The sequence below is a fragment of the Copadichromis virginalis genome, linkage group LG20 (genome assembly GCF_057382275.1).
Source record: "Copadichromis virginalis isolate Kocher_CV1m ecotype Utaka linkage group LG20, C_Virginalis_male_GT1.1, whole genome shotgun sequence".
In the NCBI taxonomy this organism is placed as follows: Eukaryota; Metazoa; Chordata; class Actinopteri; order Cichliformes; family Cichlidae; genus Copadichromis; species Copadichromis virginalis.
This window is the reverse complement of record NC_140637.1, coordinates 12,373,906-12,396,345: the sequence shown is the minus strand read 5'-3', so window position 1 is coordinate 12,396,345 and position 22,440 is coordinate 12,373,906. Positions and strand designations below refer to the sequence as shown.

The following is a 22,440-nucleotide window of genomic DNA, read 5'->3' as shown; positions in this document are numbered from 1 at the left end:
GCCAATCAGAAGTCTAGAAGCCTCGGTGGGAAAAAGTAAACAAAGCTGGGGCATAGAAGCAGAACTGAGTCGTATGTGTGGAGGGACAGTAACTGTGTGTATATGTAAGCATTTAAACACTGCAGAGAGTAGAATTAACAGTATTGTAGAAATTCATTTCACCGAAACAATAACGTGGCGCACACCTTTGACGCTGCGTTTTCTCCGTTTTTCTAGTCCACACGTAAATGCAAAAACAGAGTTTTCAAAAATCTTCGTTTTCAGTGACCAAAAACGCCGTTTACGTGTGGACGAAAGGTGCAAAAGCATAGAAAAATCTGCGTTTTCAAAAATACCCGGGTACGTGTGGACGTAGCGCATGCACCAGTTTATTGTATTTCCAGTAGGGCTGAACGATTATGGAAAATAATCTAATTGCGATTTTTTGCCCCAATATTGCGATTGCGATGCGATATGCGATTATTTTTTAAGGTCTTTGTCTTCTGTATTATTAAACAAAGACAAGCAATACATCATATAGTATGGCCAATACTATATTACATTAATTTTAAACTGTTCTTTCCTGGAAGACAGACCTCTGTTATGATGGCATGAGGTGATGCATGAATTGATGACTGACATTTTTATTTAACTTCTTCAATCACAACAGTATATTTGAACATACACAATAGTTTATTTTTAGCTTACAAACATCTGAGCATAAAGTGCTGACAAGGAACCCTGGTGTAAACATTAAAATGAAAGTCAGTACAATGTGCAGATTGCAGAAATATACATAAACAAAATCAGTGGCTTTACCACACTCAGTTTTTCGACATCTGTGAACTACTAGACAGTCATTCAATTAAAAAATAATATTAAATAAATAAAACTAATAAATAAAAAATACACACATCTTACTGATCTCTGCAGTCAGTAACATTACACATAAAGTGCAAACATAATAGCAATTGTATAAACACACACACAAACACGCCTTTAAAATTTAAAGGCGTGAAATTGGACGGTCTAGCCTTCTGAATCAGAAGGCTAGTTCTGATTAGCGTCACCGCTGTCTCGGTGGAGTTTAATAAACTCGGCCGTCTGCTTCTTGCTATCTAAAATATAACCAGACACTGGCGTAAATTCTCGACTGTCTCATACTTCTGTTTAATAAGTTTTCTGTTTGACGTTTAGTCAGCTGTGTGAAAACCAAGGAGGAACCCACCCGGGGGATTAATAAAGTTTTATTTTATCTAATCTAATAACTTTAATCTCAGCCAAACCGATTTACTCACGAACAAACAAAACACTGAAAAAAGCCCAACAATAACATTTTTAGGTTGTCTAAGTGACTTATATATTACGTTTAACCCGAGCAGCGAAACTCCGCGGTGATCTGAAAATGATGTGCCGGGAGTTGTGCCGTTCTCGGCCGCATCAGTAACCCTCGAGCTCCCGGCTAGCTGTCGAGCTGGTGGGTAGCAGACGCCTCTGAAAACGTCGAAGCACTTTTGCAAATATGGGATATCTTGATAAACCGAGCAGATATTTGATGTTTACACAACTACTTTCTCGCCTGAAAATATGTTAAAAGTTTATTTTGTGACCCAGAAAGATTAGTATGAGTAATTTTAAAACTTAGTAGCGGCCGCCATTGTTGGAAACTGGAGTTTGGCTGGGCCGCACTATGAATTCTGGGATATGGTAGTAATTTGGACAGCCTTCGGCGCGTCGCTGTGACGTAATCGGTCTACAAATGCGGCCTCAGGAGGATGCAGCCCATGAATTTGGACATGTCCAGAGTATAATCGCAGCCTTTGCGGTTAGAAAATTGCACTTGATCATGTCGCGATATTATCGCAAATGCGATATATCGTTCAGCCCTAATTTCCAGACTTGCTTTCGGCACAATTTACAGTGCACGCTACTCTGTTTTTAAGTCAGACTTGAAATAGCCGAAATACCTTCACACTACGGAACTTCTATGGCTCTTCCGTTCGACAATCTCTCCGGCGTTGGAAGCATCATCTGTTTTCTCTTCGGTCACGCTCGGTTGATTTTTCTAGTCGGCTCACTCATTTCCTCCATTACCCGGGCGGTACGGTGGCTGGCTGCTTCCCAAACAAGTACACATGTGCGGCTTGGCACTTGTGCTGTACGTAACAAGTCACGTGACGTGACGCTGCGGCTGTGATTGGTTCGGCTCTGCGCTACTTAATTTGGATTGGCTGTTCTCTTTTTTTTTCTTTTTTCTTTTTTTTAAGAAGACAAGAGCGGCGAGGTCTATCGCGATAGCTTAATTTCTCTATCAAGTAAAAGTTATATCGCGATACATATCGTTATCGTTCTATCGCCCAGCTCTAACTTCAGCGTTGGAAAAACTGCTGCCAGCTCCAAGTAATTTCTAGCGAGGTGTCATTTACGGCGGACCCCTCGGAAATATACCCCTATCCTGTTAATGTAGTATCCATTGTCAATTTTCCTCATAATAACGGTATTCAAAGGGTCACCAACAGTGAACAGTTTGGGGTCCCTCCAGTGACCGAGAGCCAGTAGACATTCGGGGAGAAATTTTGGCCATATGACTGAGATAACGTCTCACATCCAGCTGCAGCGAGGACAGCCCCTGGGGAAATGACGGAAATCACCGAAACAATCAGTCCAGTTAAACGCAAGCAAGCTGTTAATGAGACCAGCTTTCTGTTGCGAAACAGAGTTATTTGTAGGCTATGCCCTGGAACGCAAACCTAAAGAATTAGCATTTATCCAGAACTGGAAATGTGGAAATGAGTGTCTTGTAGATCTATCGATGTGAATAGATCGAAACAACACATTTTGTGTCAACATTCTGAATTTGTATTTTCTGAGGTGAGAACTGAGGGAGCGTTAATTTCAGAATGGGACCAAATGATCCCCCACCTTTTCGGAATTTGGAAATGTCTGGAATAAAAGCCTAGATACCACTCCTCAGCTTAAGAGAGAGGATATTTTGCTCTCTAAAGCCTTTTTGGCCCTGCTCTGTAGCCATTGAACCCACCACGCCATTGTAAATGGTTGGATTCGTTGCAAACTGTAGCCTGTAGCCCCTGGCAACGGTTGTTAACACTCATGAATAGACTGCGCGTGCTTGCCATTCCTCCACCCTGGCGGCTAATTAACCCAGGGGACGAAAGTTCAGAAACAAGGTCCAGTCACACTGCTCTCTTGGCTTTATGTCTGGCTTCATAAAAAAAATAAAACATGTCCGTACATACTAGGGGTGCAACGATACTCGTATCGGTATTGAACCGTTCGATACAGTGCTTTTGGTTCGGTACGCATATGTATCGAACAATACAAAAAATTTTATTTATTTTATCAACTTTTCTTCTGACAATGCTGTCTGTGTTGAGCGCTCAGTGAATCTGCGTTCAACTACTGTGCCTAGGCTGCACTGTCGAGTGCAGATCCACTGAGCGCAGCTCAAGCTAGCAAGACAGAAGCTAAGCTCAAAGCTGAACCTCCCCCACCCTCATTCAGATCTGGCGTTTGGAACTATCTTGGTTTTCATGTGAAGCATGACCCTGATGGTAAGCGCGTCATGGACAAAAGAAAAACAATATGTCGGATGTGCCACGCAATGCTCAATTGGTGGGAACTAGTGCGTTAGCACAGTTATCTTGTTAACGTGTTGACCCCGTCCAGCCCCACACACGGGGCAATCCGTGGTAACTCGTTAACGGAGATTTGCTGCGTTATGGCGTTAATGTCATTTTAACGAGATTAACGCTGACAGCACTAGTGGGAACACAACGAATATCACTGCACATTTACACCGACAGCATCCTAGTGCAAAGACAAGTGGAAGCAGACAAAAACAACAAGCATGGATGCTACAAACTTTACCCGAGTCATTTAGACAGCCGTTAGCACATGATTCTCCTTATGGGGACCTGATATGTTTAATATGCTGCTGAGAATATAGCCCAGAAGAAGCGGATAGTATAGCTTTTATTTTGGAAAGAGCCATTTATCTGTAATAAACTCTCTTTTCCAAAGATGAGTGATTTCTCGATCAGATAGATTTATTTATTTTTTTTAATTTGTTGTTTCAGCAACATTACATTTAAAAACCATACTTTTGAGTTAAAACATATATTTATAATTTTAATAAATGACAAATTAAAAAGGCATGAACATTTTCTTGTATCGAAAAAATATCGAACCGTGATACCAGAGTATCGAACCGAACCATGAATTTTGTGTATCGTTGCACCCCTAGTACATACCCACAATTCTACCAAAGGCACAGGATGTGCTAGCAGTAACGCGACAACTGCTATTATTTCCTCAATGAAAATACAAAGCTACAGCATAATAAATGTTCCCGAAAACTAAAAAAAAAAACCACGTTCTTGAACAACCTTAATGGCTGCGTCAATGAACATATTCAATTAATTATTCTGGTTGAGGACCGCTGAGGAGCTCTTATAATCTTTACAGGGAAGAAAGTGAGAATGCCTAGTGTGGGGGCCAGGGGTTGGGGGGGCCCTTGTCCTTGAAGTAATTGGTCTGTCTTGAACAGGCGTGGTGGTAGTGGCGCTTCCGTGATTGGTCACGCCAGAGGGCGCTTCCCATAGTGAAATACTGAAGGAGGTTTGAAAGAAAACATTTAAATGAGGTATTGATTGCACACTTTTCTAAGACAGATGAGGAAGCTTATTTTTACTCAGCTTTGCCCTTTATCTGGTAGCCACAATGTAATCCCGCTCCCACCTCCTTCACAAATCTCAAAGGAGCAGTCTCTGCTTAGTTTTAAACTCTTTGGAAAGAACATTCTGCAGCCAGCGATCAATAGCCTCCCCGGCAGGGCGTGGAGGTGGTGACATCAATTACCACTTGGATCAAGTTGATAAAGTAGTGTCCTTTTGGAAATGGCATTTAGCCTCCTTGTCTTTGTGTACAGGAAATAAGGCTGTCTACATTAAAATAAGGGATCTTTGGACTGAACCGTCCTGATGTTCAGCCTAAGCAGATACTTGTGATACCTCTGAACCAGTCAGAAATAGTTCATTTATTTTTTCCTTTGTTCTGATGTGTCATGATGATATAAAGGATTTTAATAGAAGTGCTGAGGTGATTTTAGTTTGTCAAAATTTGAAGTATGGTTAATTAATCCTTAATTTACTCCTGTAAACAAACATATCACAGCAGTATAAATCAAAAAGTTGGTCTACTTTAGACATGGGCATTCTTGCAGTGACTGTTGAGATATGGATAATGTGAATTCAGAATTCCTTGAAAGTTTCACGTATTGAATTCTCAAATTTTAATGAATCAGAGTTTAATAATATTTGAATCAAAATATAACCGTGGTGTTGTTATTTTGCCATCACCGTATGTCACACCTGATTAAGCCATGCCCATATAGGGCTTATCACCAACATTACAAATAACTAAAAGCTGTTTTTTATTCAAGAATATTTGGTTGCTTAGAGGCATAATTAAAGCACAAAGCTACAGTTTCAGGGACTTTAATTACATCAGAAGTATTGAGTAAATTATTAGAAGTTTGATGTAAAACATTGGAGGGATTTAGTTTGATAGAAGAGCAATAGATGCAAACAGAAGTGTTAAAATAACCAAATATTTGGCTTGCAGATTTAGCAGGAATACACATTTATTGTTAAATTTTTAGCTTTTTTTACATTTTACATTTCCGCTGAATTGCCATGCTGAAACACTGCAACTCCAGTTCATTTTCACACGTTTTTTTTTCCCTCTGCTTTTGATGGATATTTCTATATTCTGAAAAGGCTGCATCTGGCAGGTGTTAGAGGCCTTAAGTGTTCCCAGCCTTCACTTCTTGTGGGTAGAGAGCCTACGGGTCATAGGGGATTGCACGAAGGGAGCTGACAGCAAATACGACCCCTTTTAAAAAGTAGAAATGGGATTGATTCCTGCACACTTGTTGCTTAGCAACTGCAAAGCCTCGTTGAGAGAGAATATTGACCTCTTGTTGATAAAGTCCAATTACATTTTTCCCCCTCCACTCTGTATATCTAGAGATTTTACAATGTCATATTCTCTTCCCCCCTTGTGTGTACACTGTATTTCCCATTCAATATCATGGAGCAATATTATGCGATTGCTGCCTTTTGGTGCCGCTTTGTGACTAAGAAGGTCTTTGAATGAGATAACACGTCTTACATAGCATGAATTTGGCTAACAAGGGCACTCAATGTGACTAACTGGTGTTTGTTGCTAATTCAGTCAATTAACATGTTTCTAGACCTCCTGCTTGCTAAATGGCCCCAGAGCTGCCACAGACGAATTTCTATCACCCCGATAAATGTAATTCAGCCACAGCCAAAACCATTTAGCATGTTCCAGCATGCCCTAAAATGAAAATTGATTTCTAAATTTCATTAACATTTTTCCCTCCTCTCATTCTGTGCACTCTCTGTAAGAGTATCCACGCTTAGCCGGCTGCATGCTCTAATTGCAAATTATCAAGTGCTAATCGATTTGTCCTTTCTGTGGATGTGGGTGAGAATGAGCTTTGCGGTAATCGGTTCTTTTTTCTTAAGAGTTTGAGACTGTTTGCTTTAACTGTAACTGTGGTGAAAGATCATGCACCTGTTGGGTTTTAAGCTTACTGTAAACCCCTGTGAGGTCTTCAGTGAAGCGATGCCGTGCTTGAGATATTTGAGAGATATTTTGTGTCGTTGATGAGCTTTTCTCTTCTCACTTTACTCTTTCTCAGAACACGTCTGCTCCATCATCGCCTCCATGCTGAGAAATCTCAAGTCCCAGCAGAGAAGCAGGCTCCTCAGCAAGTTCACGGAGAACGACTGTGAGAAGGTTTGTATCATTGTCGTCTTGCTGGTTTCTTCATTCTTCTTCTTGCCTTGCAACCCCTTTTTGTTTTGCATCTCATGTTTTTGAGTGCTTCATCAGACTGTGTTGTTGTCTTCATTACCAGTTGTTTTTTTTTCATTCCGAGCAGGTGTACTATATTTCCTAAATTTAAATGACTTAAAAATATATTTTCTAAAATTGCTTTGTACTCTGTGCAATAGAAACGCACTGATCAATATTAGGAGTAGATAATGGTCCAATCCTGACTCAAATGTGTCAGGACTGGGTATCGGTGAGAGAAGGCTCTGAATACTACTACAGCATGACTGAGCTTAAGTAGCCTTACAGCAAGGGTTATTCTGCACTTTGTCATATGTTTGCAACTGGTTTTTACCCAAATACTAGAATGAAACTTACAGGCAACGAAGCTTTCCATATTGGATTCTTTCTGTCATTCATCCACACTTGCTAATATTTGATCTTATATAATGTTTAGCCCCTAGATGAGAGCGGCATCTAGTCAATGAGACTAGTGAAAAAATATTGGATGAAAAGCATAATCAAATTTTTTTTAAATCTTTTATTTTCTTTATCCTTGTACTGTTTTCATTTATTAGTTTACTAAATGTATATTCTTGGGGGTGTTTTTTTTAATATATTTTATTTGTGTATTTTATTTTGTGACATAATCTTTAGGTCCTGATCTTGCGTTATACATTTTAAAAAAAAATATCGTTTTGAATACTTCTAGTGCTGCTCGGTACTCTGTATCTGCAGACATTTAAAGTCATTTTATCGGAACTGGGAAAAGTTGATCATCTGTCCCTTTTGGACACTGGTAGTTACGTATTTCTCTGTGCTCCATGATGTAGTGCAGCGGTCCCCAACCGTTTTTGCTCCACGGACCGGTTTAATGTCAGACAATATTTTCATGGACCGGCCATTAAGGTGTCGCGGATAAATACAACAAAATAAAATCATACGACCAAGACAAAAACTGTGGTATTTTGTAAATATAATAATAAACACAAATTCACTGTGTAATTGTGTAACTTTATTAGCAGCATCATCCTGAAATGCGCCAACAACATTGAGTGTAACATCCTCCTCTCTGCCCCTTAATGCTCTCTTGTCGCTATGGTAATGCGTAAATATTTCATTCAAAATAAGACACACAACTACAACACGGGAAAAGACCCAGGGAAACAGAGTTAACGATAAAAACCATAAATTTCGCACCCAAGCCTCAACTCTTGCACCCCGGTACCAAAACAACTCACGGACTGTTACCGGTCCAGTCCGCTGGTGTAGTGGTTTACATATTCTCTTTACACAGAGAAGATCCTTGGTTAGGACTGGGAGGAGATACAATCCCAGCCTCATGGGGTCACAAGTTTGTGTACTCCTCATGCCGGCCCCAAGCCCACTTAAATGGGAGGATTACATTTGGAGGTCATCTGTGCCTAATCAAACATGCAGATCCATCCGCTGTGGCGACCCTTGTGAGGGAGCAGCCAAAAGAAGCTTTTAACTATTAGTCAGAAAATTCACATGGCAGTCACATCAACTGATTTCCCCCAAGCCTCTTCCTAATATCTTGAGTTTTTGTTCAAACTAGTCTTTAGTTTAAATTTACGTGAGCTGCATCAACAAAACTTACGCCCAGTCGTAACTTTGAGCGGTCTTTGCGATGCAAAATGTTTTACAGCAACTGTAGAGGATCAAAAGGAAAAAAAAGACAAGTTCAGTGACATTTCATTTATAAAAGTATTAAAGTTGTGTGGTCAGTAAAAACAAAACACTGGCTGCCTAGCTTTAACTTCATGACAACAGTGTTGAACATGTATAATGAATGTACAAATTATTACTCTTGGAAATAATTTTTAATCATAGATAGACTACATATGTTTTCTTTCAAAAGCAAAAACAAAAAAGTCTATTTTGAAACTGGTAGAAATACCACAGCTAAAAAGGTTAGTATACATGGAAACGAATAAAGCAAAAGTGATTAAAGGTGAAAGCCTGAATATTCAGCGTATCCACGATTGGGCTTTGCCACAGATCTTATTTTCATAACTAGGGCTGCTCGATTATGGCAAAAATGATAATCACGATTATTTTCACTGAAATTGAGATCACGATTATTTGACGATATTTATTTAACCCTTTAAGACCTACTATAGAACCAAGTCCACCAGAGCTTATATTTTTTTTTTACATGCTGTAGTGCCATTTGTGGGAGCATTTCAAGTTGCTATACATCAATACAACTGTTATAGCCCATATTTTAATAATATGTATGCATTAAGTGCATAGTAATTACATAAATTGCAAAAAAGTGCAATAAACTACAAAAAAAATTGAAAATCGCTTTTGTTTTGTTTACATATATTTCTACTTGGAGAAATTTAAGAGGTTTATCCCTCAAAACTTTAAATACAATAAAGTTGCAAAAAATAGTTTCCCACCACAGGAAATTTATTTTGAGTGTCTTCATAGTTTTATTTTGGAGATACAGCAATTTTTATATACTGCAGGAAAAACAAAAAACAATCCTATGATGCAAATTTGCAAAGAAAACAGCATGTGCATCATTTCACTGTGGGAAGTGTTACGAACAGCTGATAGGAACGGCAAAGCGTGTTTCTGGAATATTATGTTTTTGTTCCTGCAAGCGCTTTTTATGCAATTTTTGCAAAGCTATATGTGGAACGAAACCGTGACCGAGGACAAGCTGATGGCATAAGATGTAAGTACAACTCCTCCGGTTTCATATGCAAAACAAATTATTGCGCTAGCTTACACGGTTCAGATTCTACAGGGATTTAACAATAGTTACGCAAAACGGAGCGTGCTGCTCTGACCGGCTTTAAAGGGTTAACAATGACTTTAAAAAAATAATATAAAATAGTGTGCAACACCACTGAAGTTTGTTTTTTTTTAAACTCTCTTTTCAACCAACGGAAGTCACTCTCCAAATAACTTCTGCTTAGCTTTCCGAGCTTCCCTCGGGTCCTCTTAATCAGCGGTCTCCAACCTTTTTTGCGCCACGGACCGGTTTATGCCCGACAATATTTTCATGGACCGGCCTTTAAGGTGTCGCGGATAAATGAGGGAGGGGCTAATAATCGGCTCAGTCATTTTTAATGATCGTTGAAAGCCCAGATCGTAATCGTGATTAAAATTCGATTAATTGAGCAGCCCTATTCATAACATACTCACATTAGAAGGCCATTCAGCTTCCACACACTTGGGGAACACCTTTACCTGAACCAGTCTGCAGTAGTTCTATTTTTTCCAGAAACTAGTTCTAAGACGTTACGAGAGGTTAAATACACCGAGGTCATCGAGTCACTCTGTACCTGTGTATACCGTCTCCCATATGTTGCAGAATGTGAGAAAGCAATTATGATGTCAAACCTGACAGCGCGACACACTGCACACTCTCCCACCACCCACCTCAACTCCCACGATCCTACTCACATGTGCCCAAATGTGTCATATTCAGCCTGTGGCTCAAGGCCATTTCATTGGATGCATGACTTTTTTTGAAAATGCCTGTGGTACAAATCAAATGTCGATAGCTTTCTCACTACTGAGGCAACCTAGAGTCTCATTTTAATCAGCTTTTAAGGTTTGTATCCAGCGTCTGGCGATATGTTAAGGCAATAAGGGAAGCTTGTGTTTTCTTCTCTTTGTTTGCCACTCCATAGGTTACTCCCTGCAAAAGGTCTGTAGCCAAATAAATGAGGGGATGATCAGTGGCATACTAACATATAAAAAGAAATATGAAATTGGAAATGTATTTTTCTATTGTTACTTCATTTTAAGAAGGTGGAATTTGTTTGTCCCTGTTAGAATTTTTCCATATATGCTCGCAGAGCTTCATCCTGTTTTTGCGCTGCTTTGTAGTGTCCTCTTTATGTTTCTTTTTTCCACTTTGCATCTCTCACTTTTTTTCTACTTTGCTCTATTTCATTTTCTCTCCAGGTTGATCGACTGATGGAGTTGCATTTTAAGTACCTCGAGGCTGTTCAACAGGCTGACAAAAGGATTGAAGGAGAGAAACATGTAAGCATCTCTTCTTTTATTCCTTTTTCCCATCCCTCCCTCTTACCCTCTCAGTCTGTCAGTGAGGCTTTTTGATTTGATGATGAATTTACATTATGCATTCGTGTTTCCTGGATTTCATTATTGACCACAAACAAAAGCCACCAATGAATTATGAGTCACTGAGACATTATTCGGAGTAATATTGCTATACAGGCGTTTTTCTGTTTTGGGTTGGTTTGATCTTTTTGATTTGTTTGTTTTGTAGGACAAGACAAATTCCAATAAAGCTCTGTAAAATATAACTAAGAACAGAATGCAATGATTTCCAAATACCATTAAGCAATGTTTTACTCACAATGGATTAAAAAAACATGGAAGAAATGTACCATTTCAGGCGAAACTAGAGTTATTTTTAATTTGATGGCATCAACATGGGTTAAGGCCATCCCCTCTTCTTTTCACAACAGTCTGTAAATGTCTGGGACTGAGGAGAGCAGCTGCTAGACTTTTGAGAGTGTTGTTTTCCCGTTCTTGTCTGATAGAGGATCCTATTGTAAAAGCTGCAGTATGCAGCTTTGCGTTGCCTTGCTGAAATATGCAAGGCCCTGCCTGAAAAAGACAATGGATGGGAGCTTATGTTGCTGTAAAACTTGAATAGATCTTTCACCACTGATGGTACATTTCCAGCTGTGCAAGCTGCCAGTTCCATAAGAACCAATGTACCGCCGTACCATATGAGATGCAGACCTTGGCGTTGAGGACTGATGACAAATTGGATGATCCTTCTCCTCTTTAGGACACAGCGTCCATGTTTTCTAAGCAGAAATGTAAATTCATTGGACCGCAGAACAGAGAAGCACTATTTCTGGACCTTGTTCAAATATGGCTTCGTCTTTGCATGATTAAGCTTTGTCCTGCGTTTGTGGACGGCAGGCTGTACCGAATGCACCCAGATAAGTTGCCCAGAACTTACCATTCCTGCATTCCCTTTCCAGGCCTGGAAGAGTTTGTGTGTGTATTAAAGGCTATAGATAGAGAAAACTTTGGGGCCATTTACTCAAGATTTATGGCCCTTTTTTATAAGTGATGAACAGCCTAATTTAGTTTAATGTTTTATAAAAGCTCGTCCACCCATTCCTTCATTTTCTTAACCACTTGTCCAATTCAGGGTCATGCTAGTGCTGGAGCCTATCTCAGCTGTCATATGGCACGAGGCGGGGTACCCCCCTGGACAGGTGGCCTATTCAGAGTGTCAGAAAATGGGAAGAGGGAAATGTATTGTCAGTAAGAGCTCATTTATCAGGTGGTTTATCTGTGGTGTTGCGTCGACACTCTTTTAAAGGACACGTACAGAAGCATTGCTAGGTTGAATACATTTAGAGAGAGAGGAAGAGAAGGAAGTTAAGAGACAGGTCTGTGAGTTACTTGAGCAGTCTGCAGCAGGTCATCGCAACAGCACAAGATAAACTCTGAGTTGGAATTGTCCACGGACGGGGGAAAAAATGTGGACCGCAGCGCAATATCAGACAGACATGGTTTTGTATTGTCCACCAGCTAAATCACACTGCAATATAGATGTTCAGATTTCAGCTGCATTTCCTGTTTGAAAGGATTGGTGTTTGCGTTCAAAAATACAGTCCTTTTTGGTTTTTTGGAGGGATGGGGTAGATAAGGTGTGCGGTTCCACACAGTGTCACATCCAAAGCCATGAGGGAAGAGACCTAAAATACAATCACAGTCCTGCTGATAACAATATGACAGTTTACAGAAGAATGGAAAGTTTGATAGCTGTGTGAAAGCGGCCTATTGAGCTGTCTGCGTGTGTGTATGTCAGCGCATTGAGCTGTGGGCTAGACGCAACGATAGAGGGCTAGAGATAGAAGATAAGTGACCGAGCAGGGGATAATGGCTTGAATGGAGAGAGAAAGAGCCTCAAAAAGGTTGGAAGATAAGAAAAGACATAGTTATACTTTAAATATCTCAACAGATATATAGTCAAAATAAGAGGAGATGGTGTCATAAATGCAAGGAGAAAGAGCGAGGTTTGAGTGAAAGCGAGAATGACAAGGGGAACCGGGGTTTGGCTGGAGACAGATAAGTGTGAGATTCCTATCTAAAGATGACAGAAGATTAATTTCTCAGACAGGCATCTTTGGTGGGATTGCCAAGAAAAGACCAGACAGTTTGACATTTTCTCTCCATCTCTCTTTCTCCCTCTATCGTTCTCTCGCCTCTTCTTCCGTGATGGTGGAAGTATGACTGCGATAACATGGTGATAAGAAACATGTCTACGTGTGCAGCTATCTTTGAAGCCACATGGTTTTGCTTCAGCCAGTTCAGACTTCATACTGTGAGCCAGTTTGTCGCACAGCAACAGTATTCTCTTCATTTTACACTGAAAAAGAGAATAATTAAAATATCTAGGCTCTGACTGGAGGTTTTTTCAGCTAGTAGTCATGAGCTCAAGTAAATCACATTGATAAGATGCATTTCTTTATTCGAGTGCACATTTTTTAGGTTGAATCAGAGCACTGTTTTAGTTTCCGTGTTGGTGAGCATTATTCACCTTTTATTTTTGCTTGCAAAGGAGCACTTGTACCATTTATAGACTTATAGTTATATGAATATAAGTGTTTAATGGTGTAGAGCAGGGGGGTCCAACTCCAGGCCTCAAGGTCTGGTGTCCTGCAGGTTTTAGATGTGTCCTTGATCCAACACAGCTGATTTAAATGGCTAAATTACCTCCTCAACATGTCTTGAAGTTCTCCAGAGGCCTGGTAATGAACTGATCATTTGATTCAGGTGTGTTGACCCAGGGTGAGATCTAAAAACTGCAGGACACCGGCCCTCGAGGCCTGGAGTGGGATATTCCTGGTGTAGAGCTATATATTGGCATGCATATTGTAGCCTGAAGCCTCTAGCATGTAGCAGGGATATGAAGTACTTTACGGTGGGGTGGTGCTGTCTGTGGACCCAAAGTCATTTATAGACTGAAGTGCTTTTTGTCACATTTGGAGTGGTAACACTCATAAAAGGTTAAAGTGAAAATAAGGGCATATACACTCAGGTAGGATGGGTGTTTAAATGATGTACGGTTGGTGCTAAGGGGCCAAAAGTGTGCAAAGAAATCATCCCCCACAGCATTACATCATACATTACATCCATTGATACTGTATAGATCTATGTTTTCATGTTGTTTACACCTTAATTCTTCTAGCAGTCTAGCTGTTCTCCTCTGACATCAGCGAGGAAGTTTTGCTGTGTGTAACTTATGGCCTCACGTGTACCCATGAGGCCATGATTGTTCTCTCCAGCTCCTTTTGACATGTCATTTTAATTCACAAACCATAGAAATTCCATTAGTGTTTTCTGATTTGATCACTTCTTCTCCTTAATGTTGGACAACAAATGATACTGCGGTTGCAGTGGTTTCCTTCCCGCTGGTCCGACATCCAGTCCTGAAAACACCCGAGTGATATTTTAAGTCTGTGTGAATCCAAATGCCACGTTACTTTAAATAAGGCGATAAAGACGCCAACCCAGTTCTGTCCAGCGCCTCGTCAGAATCGACTGCCGTCAGCAGCAGCAGCGTTTTATCTCTCTCCGCCGTGCTTTTTGGTTTCCCCTAGTTAAGCCTGTTTTTAAGGGGCGGTAAGCAAAATGTTTTTCCTCTGCAACATATTATCCACAGATTTCTCAGGAGGATAGCAGAGGAAAAGCTGCTGCTGCCTTTTCTCTGCATCTCCAGCCCAGTCCCTTTCTAATAAGCTGCTTATTTTCTTTCCACCTTGGTATCTCTTTCTCTTTTCTTTCTATCCCACTCATTCTCTCCTCCTTTTTCTTAAAGCTGTTTTTCATCCTATCATATTTCCAATTTTCCTTTTTCTGCATTAAATTGCGTTTTTACATACCTCTAATATTATTATTCTACTTAATTTCCATACCCCCCTTTTTCTTCTACCTCTCCTTCTTCCTTTACTTCCTTGTGAGCAGCTTATGTATAAAATGTATTTCTTGTTGTGCATCTTTTCTCCTTCATCCTCAGTTTCTGTTGCTATATCACACCACCTCACTCCTCACACATCTTTCTTATTTCCCTCAGTTCTCCTTTCCTCCTCTCCCTAATGCCGCTGCTTTCAGTTCTCTTCCTTTCCAAACCTTCCCTTTGCTCTCAGCTTGTTGGTAACAGCTCTTTGAGATTGATGAAGCTCAGCAAAACATGGCTGAGGCCGACCTCAATACTGTAAAATGCCTGAGTGCACTTTCCTAGCTCCTAAGAACTCAGTTGCTGGCGGTGTTGTGTGTGTGCATGTGTGAGAGAGAGTGAGTGTGGGTTTCCTTTACTGGTCTGTAGCAAGTACAGCAGAAATGAGCTAGTTTAGCTTTGCTGACAGTAGACATTTTCAAAGAAAGTCTGTGTTAAGTTGGAATTGGTTTTGCACCTGGATGTGATATATTTAGTTTTCTTAAACGTCCTCCAAGAATAAATGTTTTCCCTCACTCGCTCTCCCTCTCTGTTTCCTGATTCATACACGATTCTTCAGTGAAATTTTGTTTGTGTCACAGCTTGTTTATCTTCCTGTCATCATTTCTCTTTCTCCTCTCAGCTTTTTTTTTTATCCTCATCTGTTATTCTTTCCCTTTAAAAGTCACCCTCCATTCATATATTTGACTGTTTAGTCCTCAGGGATTTAGGACTAAAAATTACCTTTAACCAGAGTGTGCCCAGCTCCAGTTTGGACTGAATTATTTAATGTTAACAGGTATTAACTTTTCAGTCTTAATTCAAAAAGACATGTCTCTCATTTCTTCATCTACTGTGTTCATATAAAAATAATTTCTAAAGACTAATACATTTTAAAGGGGAAAAAATGCTGTTGTATTTACAGGTAATGTTGCACTTCACAGATGGAAGTATTGTGGTATTATTTTACCAAGCTGTAAACTTAGAGTCAAGTGTCAGATACACAGAGACCAATTTTTGCATCTCCTTGTTAAAATCTCTTTCTTTTACCCAGTGATCCAATTTATTTTAACCAACACATTTATGTGGTATAGAAGTGTCACAATCACTGATTTTCACTACATGATTATTGTAGACAATAGCAATGATATGACCATGATAGCTTTAAAAAAAAAAAAAAAAAACAATTCCCCAGATGTAAATATTTAAAATATGTGGTTAAACTGGTATCAAGAAATGTGAAGCAGGTGAAAATACAACAAAAAACTGCAGTGACTAAATCAGGCCATCCAAAAACACCTCTGAGTCAAGGACATGGTGATGGAGTGAACAGGTCAGCGATAGAAAGGAAACAGGGATGAAGAAGTAGCAGAAAGAGCAGACAGAAAACTAGTAATTAAATAAATAATTAGCTAAATCAAATCTACACCCATGTGAGTGACTCAGTCAAAATTAGCAAGTTTGTTGTGGGAAGTTTCAGTTAGTATGTGAGAGGTGAATGCCGATAGCTATAGTCACCTTATTTCAATTAGCCATGAGGCGAGTGGGTAAGTTCAGGCATCAGTGCAGAGCCGTGCTAAATTGGTGAGTAAGTCAAACCATAACTGTTCTGTTCATGTGCACTTTGTAAAGAAAATACATTATGATCTGATGTCTGTTTAATTGTTTTAATATATAGTGGGTACTGCCAATACTGGTGTATCATGATGAACTTAATTAGGTCTAGCACTGAATATGGCCTAATGCAGCAATAAAAGCTTCTTTTATTAAAGATATACACTCAGTGGCCACTTAACTATTTACTCCTTGCTTGCACACGGTTAGATTTTTTTCTGCCTTCAGACGTACCTTATTTGTTCACTGTGATGACACATTGAAACATGAAATATTTCTCTAAGATTTTAGTCTTTATTGATATCATAGCATCATGCAGTTGCAGCAGATTTTCAGCTGCACAGCCATAATCCAAATCTCCCATTCCACCACATCCCAAAGGTTCTCTGATTGAGATCTGGTGACTGGGGAGATTAGCTGAGTACACTGAATCATTGTCATGTTAAGGAAAACAGTTTGAGATGACTTGAGCTTTGTGATGTACTATATTATCCTGCTAAAAGCAGACACCCAGAGATGGATACGCTGTGGTCATACAGGCATGGACACGGTCAGCAACAATACTCGGACAGGCTGTGGCATGTAAACAATGCTCAGTTGTTACTAATGGGCCCCAAGAAAGTATCCGCCATACCATTAGCCTGATTCTTACAAAGACAGAAACATTTTTGTGGGGTTTTTTTGTTGTTGTTGTCGTTTTAATGCTGCTTATGAAAAATTCTGACCTAACCACCAGAATGTTGCAAAAGACACTCTCATCAGGCCAGCCAGTGTTTTTCCAATCATCTATTGTTCAACTTGACACCCAGTGTGGTATTCTGCTTCCTTATCCTTTCTGTCTTCAAGGTTCGACAAGGTTGTGCATTCAGAGTTGCTTTTCTGCGTACGCTGGCTGTAATAAGTGTTAGCTTGAGTTACTCCTGCCTTCCTGGATCAGTCTAGCTATTCTATTCTGACCTCTAGTATCAAGAAGGCATTTTGGCCACTCATTGGGCATTTTATCTTTTTCAGACCATTCCCCTTAAACCATAGATATGGTGATCATCTGCTGTGGACAATCCCAGTAGATCAGCAGTTTCTGGAAAACTCAAACGAGCCTGTGTGGTGCAAACAACCATGTCAAATTCAGAGTCACTTAAATCATCTTTCTTCCTCATGTTGATGGTTGGTTTGATCTTCAGCAGGTCATCTTAACCATATCTACATGCCTGAATCAATGAGTTTGCTGTCATGTGATTAACGGCGAGAATGTATCATCTAAACTGAAAATACTACCAAACTGTAATATTCTAATGATGCCTAAATAATACCCATTGCAGTAAACAACCTAATATTGGAAATAGTTGCGTTACCGGGTGTGAATACTCTTGATATATTGTAACCATCAGTTGTTTGTATCTGTTTTCGAGACAAAAATAAGTGTAGGTAAAAGTCCAATTGGACCAGTCTCATACACTGCGAGGCAGTCCCTGAAGGACCCATAAGTAGGTTAGGGAAGTGCCCGTGTGAAGCCATTACGTAGCTTTAAAGTGGAAAACACAGATAATCCCCCCCCCCCCCCCCCCCCCCCCCGCTACACTGTGAAAACTCATCAGTATTGGATTGAAGAACATGACAAAGAGCCTGAGGTGTTGACCTGGCCTGCAAACTCCCCAGATCCCAGTCCAATCAAGCATCCATAGATGCTCTGAACCAAGGCTGATCCACAGAGACCCTCCCTGCAACTGTCAGGACCAAAAGGATCTGCTGCCAACATTCCAGTGCCAGATTTCCACAGCGTACCTCAGGAGGTCTGTGTTCATGCCCTGATGGGTCCAAGCTGTTTTGGAGGTCTGATGTATCAGGTGCTATAGCCTTCCCAAGGACTCTGTTGGACACTTTTTTGGGCTTATTTGGTAGTTTGGGCTAATATGTTAAATTTTTTTCTCTATTTTCAGCATCACGACACCAAATAAGGTAATATGTTTGGTTCTAGAAGAAAACGGTAGCCTTAGAAAAACACCCTTTGTTGGTTTTTCTTTTACTCTTTTGTTACCGTCTTTGTTACGATGTTTGCTTTACTTCCCCAACTCTGGCTAAAAGCAGTGCGCCGCTGCTTTCCTGAGTCTTTGATTGAGTCATCCAGTCAGGGCTAACTCACAATCACAACTTAAAAGATAAATTACAGGAGAAGTGTAGTCCTGTTCATAAAAGAAACATTGAAGGAAGCTGTCAAAGATCGAGAACACAAAGCTGCTTGAGAATGAACACGGACAAACTGTGTTTTACCGTCAACCATTTCAACATTTGATCAGAGCTCAGCACCGAATGTGTTGTTTTTGCTTGTAAATAGCCCCCACCCCACCCCATCTTCCTGTAACACTGCTGTTTTGCGTTTCCCCACTTTGTAAGCAAACGATAACTGATGCAAGCCCAGAAGCAGATGACTGTTCTTTGGCTCTCTCCATCACAACTAGAAATCAGCATGTCAACGTGTGTTCTCACAAAGCAGTGTTTGGTTCAGATTTTTCCTTGTGAACCTCTGCATCTCTGTTTCATAATGAGGCTATCTAACCCCTCCTTCTGGAGTTTGCTTAAGCTTCATCAAAAACCATTAGTTCCTACACACACAGCCACAGTGGGTTTTTGTAAATTGCTGACAAAGAAATCACTTTAATTCTGCATCGAAGTATGCCAGCAAAAAAGAGAGCACCGGAATAACAAGCAGACACACACACACACACACACACATTAAGGAGCACACTAGATAAAGGCTCTTGTTCAGAGATATGTACGCTTATGAACATGTCAAACAAAGACCCAAACAAACCTATGTGATTTCCAAAAGTATGCAGACTGTTCTATAAATCATACACATGCCATCACACAAACAAGCACAATGCAGCTGAAAATCACTGCTTATTACTTTGTCTGTACTGTAGCCTAGCTGCCAGGCTCCCCTGAGGTTGCAGTAATTGACTTGTCCAGTCCCTCCTTTCAACACGTTTTTCTTCCTCCGCTTCTTCTGTCCGGTGTTTGCCAGAGGGACCGAGCTGACACACAAAAGATATTGGTCACATTGTCAAAACTTACGAGTGAACAAAACTCTCTCGCTGTAATGAATCCTGCCACAGTGCCTACGCCGGTTCAGCTTTTAATATCCCAAATGTCCACTTCCACTGCTTTCTATAATAAATTGTAAATGCACGTCATGCTTCAAAAAGAACTTCCACTCTCTCACACGTTCGTAGGTCTTTCTTGATCTGTCGAGCTTTTCTTGCTGTTACTGTAAAGTGTTGCAGGTGACTTTTGCAAAATTTTTATTACTTTTTCTTTTTGATGAGGCCCGTTGTTGCTGAAGTGTAACTAAATGGATTGTGGATCATGGGTTACGGAAAAGGCCTTTAGAAGTAAACGTCACACATTAATTATGTTAAGTGAGTTACAGTTATAGAGTTTAAGGCTTTTGGTTAAAAACTGCTTCTAGTCCCTTAAACCCTCCAAAAAGGGGGGGGGGGGGGGGTATTCATATAGATAAATGAAAAACTTTCAGTGTTAATTCACCTAGATTTGTATGTTCTGTAACTTAGATTGGAAGCTGGTTCCTCTGGTTTTCAAAGCAGTGTTTTCACACAGCTCGTTATCAGGCATCAGCTGCTGGAGCTGAGAAATGTGCCAAAAAATGCAGTTCTCTATTGGGCACTTGAGGCTGGCTCTGAAAGCGTTGCAACCCCCTTAAACGTTCACGTTAAAATGACATTTAAAAAAAAGAAAAAAAAATCAGTTCCTTGTAAATGGTTTTTATATTCTGCTTTTCAACTCTTAATACTCAAAGTGCTGTATACAGCTTGCCTTATTCACCCATTCATACATGCACTTTTTCTATGCTTTTTCTACCTAAAGGCTTTTCTATCTACATTCACACACCTTTATACTCTGATGAATGCATCAGAGAGCGACTTTGGATTAATATCAGGGATATTTGTCGTGCAGACTGGAGAAACCAGGGTTTGAACCACCAACCCTCCAATTAGTAGAAGACCTGCTCTACCTGAGCTACAGCTTACCAAAAGTGTACAGCTCCTGGTATTCCCAGGTGGTCTCTCATCCAAGTACTAACCAGGCGCAACTCATTTAATTGAATTATCTGACAAATAATATTGCTTTAAGTGTCATAGAGCCCATCCATGAAGGTTGTTCTTCTGTTTTGATGAGTGAAATTATTCTTAGTCATATGTGTTTTGATAGATTAACATACCAGAGTGCTGATCTTAGCTGTCTTATGTCAGCAAAGAAAACCTTGCACACATTTTTCTGTGACAACATAAGCCTAACTGCAATTTTCTTTCTTTCTGTCATCCTCCATTGGTGACATCATGGCTTCTCTTGCCTTGACCGGCCATATGTACACTCTAAAATTATACACTAAATGTGTTTTGAGTCTGGGCAGATGCTTTTTCTATTAGAGGTTGAGGTGATAAAGTTCTCAAAATTAATATTAGTAGCTGCCAGGATCATACTGAGGAGGAGTTTTCTGAGCATTTCCCTCTTCCTCCTCTTCTGTCATTTTGAAAAACACCTCTCTCTCCTTGGCACAGTTTCTCAGCACTAAATAAATTAAACTGAGCCTCTGACTGTGGAAGCAAATAAAAATGATGCAAATCTGATACTTCACTGACATTAAAAAAAACATTTTGCACAAGTATGATATTAAAATGTCAGGGACATTAGCTGACTTGGGTATTTTTCCCCCTATTCTTGTAATTAATGAAGCCTAAACCAGGGGAAACCATGTGTAACCTGTTAGTTTCTTTTGGATTCACTAATTAAGTCAGTCATGCACCATACAATACTTGTAAACTGAACTTAATAACCAGTTTTCAGCATACATGGCAGCACTCCAAATCAAGTATTTTTTAATCAGCATCACCTGTCATGTTTCAGTTCTGCTCTCTGAATCATTCCAGGTAGGTGTGCTTTATAGTACAAGTAGAATAGTTTTACTTTTTTTTGTTGTTACTTTGTTACTAGTAGCTGGCTGCAAATGTTGCAAAACATATTATGTGTTCCCATTTCTTTAGCTGGAGTAAAAAGAAATGTCAATGCTAACACAGTTTGGGAGGCATAAAATAATATTTTTGGGCCAACAAGGTGATTACTAAGAAGAACCAAAAACTTGGTGTATCTGAGCATGCTATGTAGTTTGTCTTAATTGGTCAAGTGGAGGACAAAAGAAGATGTGGGCAAACCTAAAAATCCAATAAAGACCTGACAGAGGACCTGTGAGATGCATCTGGACCTCTAGTTGATTTATCTGCTGTTCATCTGCTCCTTATCAGAAGTGATGTCAGTGGAAGGATGGCCATCAAGAAGCCATTCTTCAAGAAGGGAAATGGGGAGAAGAGGCTGAGGTATGCCAGATTACACATGAAAGTCGGTGACAATAAGGCTTATGAAGAGAGGTACACCCATTTGTAAAACACAGTTCATGGTGATGAAAAGAAAGAAACGTATGGTCATAAAAAACTAGGAAGAAAAAATAAAAACAGAAAATGGAATGCTGTTGATCATGGACAGGCCTGCTCAGAGCCCGGATGTCATCATTATTGAAGCAGCGTGGGATCTTAACAGAAAACAGAACAAAAATCTGCCAACATCCAAAGAAGAGCCTCGACTGTCCTTTAAGAAGCCTGGAGAAATATTCCTGAAGACTACTTTTAAAAAGCTTGCCTAAGAAACTTCAGGCTGTTTTGCAGAATAAAGTAGGCATACCAAACACTGACCTTGAAGCTTGTTAGACTTGTACAAACTCCATCCTGCTGTTAAATCACAAAGTCTCTTACACTGACATGCTATTTTGTTTCCCAGCTTTGCAGCATGGTTTAAAAGGGCTTCCACAAAATAGTCTTGTAATGTAGTCCTCAGAAGAGGCAGCTTTTCAATGTGATTGATCTTAAAGGAGAAGTCCTTAGAGATTAAATCATTTGGGTCTGAAGGTCATGGGGATA

At 40.0% G+C, this 22,440-nt stretch overlaps 1 protein-coding gene across 1 annotated transcript in view; it reads left to right on the top strand.

Annotated features, from left to right (window-relative positions):
* ctnnbl1 (catenin, beta like 1) overlaps nt 1-22,440 on the top strand; it is a 77,629-nt gene that overhangs the window by 38,283 nt on the left and 16,906 nt on the right. The window contains exons 12-13 of the mRNA XM_085444298.1: nt 6,728-6,825; nt 10,813-10,893. Coding sequence (XP_085300424.1) covers nt 6,728-6,825; nt 10,813-10,893 — 179 coding nt within the window. The remainder of the gene's footprint in view (nt 1-6,727; nt 6,826-10,812; nt 10,894-22,440) is intronic.